Source organism: Ursus maritimus, unplaced genomic scaffold, assembly GCF_017311325.1.
Source record: "Ursus maritimus isolate PB19 unplaced genomic scaffold, ASM1731132v1 scaffold_16, whole genome shotgun sequence".
Lineage (NCBI taxonomy): Eukaryota > Metazoa > Chordata > Mammalia > Carnivora > Ursidae > Ursus > Ursus maritimus.
In genome coordinates, this window is record NW_024424008.1 from 3063392 (window position 1) to 3069889 (window position 6498).

General features: G+C 40.2%; 1 protein-coding gene across 1 annotated transcript; it reads left to right on the top strand.

The window, feature by feature from the left end:
• The first annotated feature begins 824 nt into the window (after positions 1 to 824).
• LOC103681392 (olfactory receptor 2D3) lies at positions 825 to 2316 on the top strand. Its single transcript, XM_008710957.2, has one exon. It carries the CDS (start codon positions 1285 to 1287, stop codon positions 2227 to 2229), a length of 945 nt encoding a protein of 314 aa, XP_008709179.1. The 5' UTR covers positions 825 to 1284; the 3' UTR covers positions 2230 to 2316.
• Positions 2317 to 6498: the final 4182 nt, after the last annotated feature.

Genomic DNA, 6498 nt, shown 5'->3' on the forward strand with positions numbered 1-6498 from the left:
CTCCACCCTGCTCCTGCTCTCTCGCGTTCTCTCTCTCAAATAAATAAATAAAATCTTTTTAAAAAAATACTAGTTACTATTTTGTGATGTGCTTGTTTTGTTTAAGTATTAGCTAATAGCGCAGGTGAAAAAATGTATCTCTCATTGTTGTGTTGTACTTATGTAGTTATAATACTATCGACTGTTTTTATTATACTTAATATCTATTTGCATTTCTTCTTTGTAAGTATTCCTTGGCCCATTATTTCTTGGCCTCAACCATTTTCATAGTGTTTACTATGTAATCTTAATGTAATAAAGGTATTAACTATTTTGTCTGATGTCTCCTTCAAATATTTTCCTCAGTTTGTAGTTTATCTATTATTTTATTCATGATATTACTATCTCAAGAAGGCTTTCGATTTATGTTATACATTCTATATGTTTTCCTTAATGGTTTTTTTAGACAGATTGTATATCAGTCTGATCCTATCCAGATATCACAAGAATTTTAACTTATTCTTCCTGTTTTTTGTTGTTTTACTTTCAGTATTTTACTCTTTAATCCAAATAGAATAATATTCAGTGTATTAAATGATAAGGCTTTATTTTTTTAAAGATTTTATTTAGTCATTTGTCAGAGAGAAAGAGAGAGCACAAGCAGGGGGAGCAGCAGGCAGAGAGGGAGGCAAGCTCCCTGCCCAGCAAGGAGACCAATGCAGGATTCCATCCCAGGACCCTGGGATCATGACATGAGCCAGAGGCAGATGCCACCCTGGTATCCCAAGGCCTTCTTTTTAAAGCAAGAATAATTTATTGTTTTTTAAGAGGTCAAATTAAGTTTAATGCCTGGAAGCTGTTTCACATTTTTCAAGCATATGTTATAATTAAATATGTGGTATTTTGAACAGTTAGTGGTGCAGTTATATACAAGGTAATCCTGCTAACAGTATACATAGTCATTTTGTAACAATATGTGTACAGGCATTTAGTAAAATCCACATGAAGTCCAATATCCTCATATCAGAACTAGCCAAGAAGGCTTTAACAATGTCACACTCCATAAGTAAGTGGCCTGGGAAGAGGGGATTTGGGAAACAATGAAGTGGATTTACATTAGAACCAACTAATAAGAATTAAAATATTCTATTTAGCATTAATTAGAATGGCATGAATAGCAACAAGCTAGAAATATCCGATTTGGTTTGAAATGAGCTTGAATGATACTCTTCTACAATACTTGATGTCACAAATCCAAAGTTTGTTCCTTTTAATTGTGCAAACAGATAAAGAGCCATAAACTCAATGGGAGAGGAAAACCAAACCTTCGTGGCTGAGTTTCTTTTCCTTGGCCTTTCCCAGGACTGGCAGACCCAGATCCTGCTATTTATTCTTTTTCTCATCATTTATCTTTTGACCATGCTTGGAAACCTGCTCATCATCATTCTCATCTTCATGGATTCTCGACTTCACACTCCCATGTACTTTTTTCTTAGAAACCTCTCTTTCGCAGATCTCTGCTTCTCCACTAGCATTGTCCCTCAAGTGTTGGTCCACTTCCTTGTAAAGAGGAAAACTATTTCTTTTTTTGGGTGTATGGCACAGATAGCTGTCTTCCTTCTGGTTGGGTGTACAGAGTGTGCACTGCTGGCGGTGATGTCCTACGACCGGTACGTGGCTGTCTGCAAGCCCCTGCACTACACCACCATCATGACCCCAAAGGTGTGTCTCCAGTTGGCCATAGGATCCTGGGCCAGTGGGGCACTAGTTTCTCTGGTGGATACCACCTTTACGTTCCAACTACCCTATCAAGGACAGAACATTATCAATCACTACTTTTGTGAACCTCCTGCCCTCCTGAAGCTGGCTTCAGCAGACACTTACAGCACCGAAATGGCCATCTTTGCAATGGGGGTGGTCATCCTTTTAGCTCCTGTCTGCCTGATCCTTGTCTCCTACTGGAATATTATTTCCACTGTGATCCAGATGCAGTCTGGGGAGGGGAGGCTCAAGGCTTTCTCTACCTGTGGCTCCCATCTGATTGTTGTTGTCCTCTTCTATGGCTCAGGAATATTCGCGTACATGCAGCCAAACTCCAAGACCACAAGAAAGGGGAATAAAACGATATCTGTGTTCTATACAGTGGTGACTCCAATGTTGAACCCCATAATTTATAGCCTGAGAAACAAGGATGTCAAAGGGGCTCTCAGAAAACTAGCTGGCAGAAAGTCCTTTTCTCAGAGGCAGTGATCTCTGGGTCTGACGTTTAGTTTAGTTAGTTTAGTTTAGTTCAGTTTAGTTTAGTTTTTTGGAGAGAGAAGAGGTAGAGAGCATGCACACGCGAGGGAGGGCAGAGGGAGAGAGAGAATCTTCAGCAGCCTCCCTGACAGTGCAGAGCTGACTCAGGGCTCCGTTTCATGACCCTGAGATCATGGCTGAGCTGAAATGGTCAGACGCTCAACTGCCCGAGGCTACCAAGCACCCCTCTGGGTCTGACTTTTAGAACTATGGTAACATTCTTAAAAGAGGTACGGTACTTTGGTGGACAGTTATGAGTTAGTTCAGGAGACATAAAAGTGAAGGACAATGTGCTAAAATCTATGAGCTCCATGATAAGGCAGAACACAGAAGAGAGATGAAAGGATAAAAAGTCAGGTTTTCACATCAAGCGCTATTTTGGAGTTTGTAGTTAATTCAGTTAACGTGGATATGTTTTAAGCATGATCACAATTGAATCTAAGAGGTTGAAACTGGATTATTTTGAAACAACATCTAATATGAGTTGCATACATGATTTTGACACCAAAGGCATTTCAGGTTTAGATGTCCTAGTCATACAAACCTAGGAATAGGCTCTGACAGAAACAATCAATAAATCTGGAAGAGTCTTTAATACTGGGATCATTCATGGCTCAGAGCATTTCCACCTGTAAAATGGCACCAAAAGCAAAATACTTACTAGTTCATAATGTTCTCTCCTGGAAGCTTCAAAAACTGAGTATTTTATCTTACCCCAAATTTCACAGAAACATAGACTGTCAGGGTAAAAATGGAAATTACAGTCATTTAACACAAACACAGGTCTGAGGCTAAACCACTCCACAATATTTCTATTGAGTAATTATCCAGAATTGGCCTAAACAAGTATAGTTCCCTACTCTCTTGGATCATTCCCTTCCCTTTTTCCAGTTGATTCTTGAACAACATGTGCCAGCCCCACATTTTGGAAAATCCTCATACAATTTTTGACTCCCCTGAAATTTAATTTCTAATAGCCTACTGTTGACTGGAAGCCTTCCCAATTACATACAGTCGATTAACACATATTTTGTATGTTTTATGTATTGTATACTGTATTCTTACAATAAGGCTAGAGAAAAGAAAATGTTCTTAAGAAGATTGTAAGAGAGGGGCGCCTGGGTGGCATAGCGGTTAAGCGTCTGCCTTCGGCTCAGGGCATGATCCCTGCGTTATGGGATCAAGCCCCACATCAGGCTCCTCCTCTGGGAGCCTGCTTATTCCTCTCCCACTCTCCCTGCTTGTGTTCCCCCTCGCTGGCTGTCTCTATCTCTGTCAGATAAATAAATAAAATCTTAAAAAAAAAAAAGATTGTAAGAGAAAATACATTCACAATACTGTACTGTATCCAAAAAAATCCACATTTAAGTGGAGACATGCAGTCCAATTCTGCATTGTTCAAGGGTCAACTATAGATAGTTCTTTGCTATTACTAAGACCTTCCTTATGGTAACTCAAAATCAATTCTCCTGTATCTTGAACCCACTTTCTCTAGTTTTAGTCCTAGAACAATTTTCAGTATCCTGTACCACAACCCACCGACGTCAGTTTCTGTATTGGCCCAAGTACAATTCTCACAGCCAACCACCCACTTGTTTCTGGGGTGCTTTGGCACCCTGTATTCATTCTGGTCATCCTCCTTTGATTGAGCCCACTTTACCCAATGAATACCTCTTCCAAAACCAAAAGAGAAATTAGGATTTTAAAATTGGAGCTTACCACTCTGAGGCTGACTCCTCCATAGGCTTAGATGCCTGTAAGCACATCTCACTGTGGCTCAGCGTCTCCGGAACGGTCGATTCTGGGGTCTACTTTAGGCTTCATAAACCCTTAGTCCAAACAATCTGGCTGACAGCCACTTGCCTGTTTTACCCATACTTTTACTCAGTCACATGTTTAGAGGGGATTCCATGACAACCATTCTACAGTTGCCATGGATATGATTCCAGGAACAAGAGACCTCAGTAGTCAGGAACTACTGATTCTGCAGTAGAAGACCTCCCCTGACGTAATATATAGTAGCTGCATTTCTTACTTCTTCCATTCATGCTTCCATGCATTCATTTTAAAGCCATTGATTGAGCCCTTACTTCATTTTATCTTATCTGACTCTCATTGTAGCCAGTATACCCAGAGCAATGCCTGACACAGAATGTGTTTCAATCAACATTTTTGCATTTGTTACTATCCTTTTAGAATTACTGGATCTGCACCACAATAGACAATCTGTAATCTGGGGTGTGTGAGGATCAGAGAACAATCTCATACAAACAGCACGTGCTAGTTGAAGTAATATAGACAAGGATAAAACAGTAATAGGTGAACTTGGTGACTTGGCTGCCCTTGATCATCTAAATGAGATCTATTTCAATAACAGGAAGAGAAGTAAGGAAATGTAAATGGACAGTTTGGACACTAATTTAGAGAAGTGTCCGCATGAGGAAGAAGGACTAAAGAAGGTTTGGTGGAGAAAGTGGGGTTGTGAGCTTTTCTTTCTTCTTTCTTTCTTTCTTTCTTTCTTTCTTTCTTTCTTTCTTTCTTTCTTTCTTTCTTTCATTTTCTTTCTTCCTTTCCTTTCCTTTCCTTTCCTTTCCTTTCCTTTCCTTTCCTTTCTTCAAGATTCCTAAGTCACTTCTCCCTTTTCCTTGAAGACTTTCACCCCTGAATCACTGTCACTTTCCCCAACACGCTACTCTTATTATAGATCTTAGGTATTCTAATTTTCACATAAAATGAAATATTCAACTACTCTGCCTTCTCAGAATTCCTTGATCTCTGTCCTCCAGTGACCTCAGCCACCCGCACCATGGTCATTTCTTCAGTATTCTCATTACCAATAGTTGGATCCCCACTCCAAATTCTGAAACCACTGAATCCTAAGCAAAATAAAATGGTTACTGTTTTAAGGCACTAAATGAATAAATAACTGAACAAATAATGGAAAAGCTGAGAGAATTATGCTCCCATTCATTCCAACAAAATAGACACTGATGGGATTTTTTCACACTAACAAAAGCTGCAGTGTCTTTCTGAAAACAAAACGAAACAAAACCAAACCCCCAAACATGCTCTCTCTCCTGCTATGGAGGGAGAGAGGGAATAAACGGCCAGAAACCTTCTAAAGAAAAAATTTCATGCACACACCCAAAAATAATAATGAAGATAATGTATAGATTAGGGTTCTTAGTTGCAAGTAACAGAGGCCGACTATGTGTGATTTAAGCTAAAAGGAAAAATATTGAAATAATGGTACTTCTGGTCCTGCAGCCAGCACCACAGGCCAAAATCCTATAGAATGGGTGTGATGAGACCATCACTGCCATTCAGCACTAGATGGCGCACTTTACTCCGCAACACGTTCAGCCCAGGCCCTGCTGCTGGAGCTGTTGATTCACTGAGGCTGGAACTTGGGATGTTGGTGCTTCTTCTGCCACTTAAAAAAAAAAGAAAGAAAGAAACTGTGCTGACAAACACCACATCAGTCAGGTGATCAAGGTTAACAGCAGTAGGGGCTCCTGGGGGCTCAGTCCATGAAGTGTCTGCCTTTGGCTCAGGTCATGATCTTGGGATCCTGGGATCAAATCCTGTGTCAGGCACCCAGCAGGGAGTCCGCTTCTCCCTCTGCCCGCCCCATCCCCTCGACTCGTGGTCTCTTGTTCTTTCTGTCTCTAATACATAAAATCTTAAAAAAGAAAGAAAATCGAAATAACTTATGATTTTTGTTAATAATGTGTCAGTCGGGTGCCTGCGTGGTCAGTTGCTTGGGGATCCAACTCTTCAGTTCAGGTCCTGGTTTCAGGGTCTCAGGGTCATGGGATTGAGCCCCACATGAGGCTTTGCACTCAGTATGGAGTCTGCTTGGGATGTCTCTCTCCCTTCGACTCTGCCTCTCCCCTCTGCTCTCTCTGTCTCTAAAATTAATAAAAACTTAAAAGAAAATATTGGGGTATCAATGTTGATTTTGTTAATTGCAACAAATACCATAATTAATGCAAGATACAATAATAGGAGAAAGTGGGTATATGAGGACTCAGTAGGTACTTCTCAGTTTTTCTGTAAGTCTAAAACAGATCTACAAAATAAAGGCTGTTTTTAAAAAAGGAACGGTTTGCTATCCTTGCTTTTTCAAGTCACTAGCCATTCAGAGTCTACACTGGGAGTATCTAATTGATCGAGTCCAAGTTACATGCTATACCCTAGCTGCGGTGAAGACAAAGAATG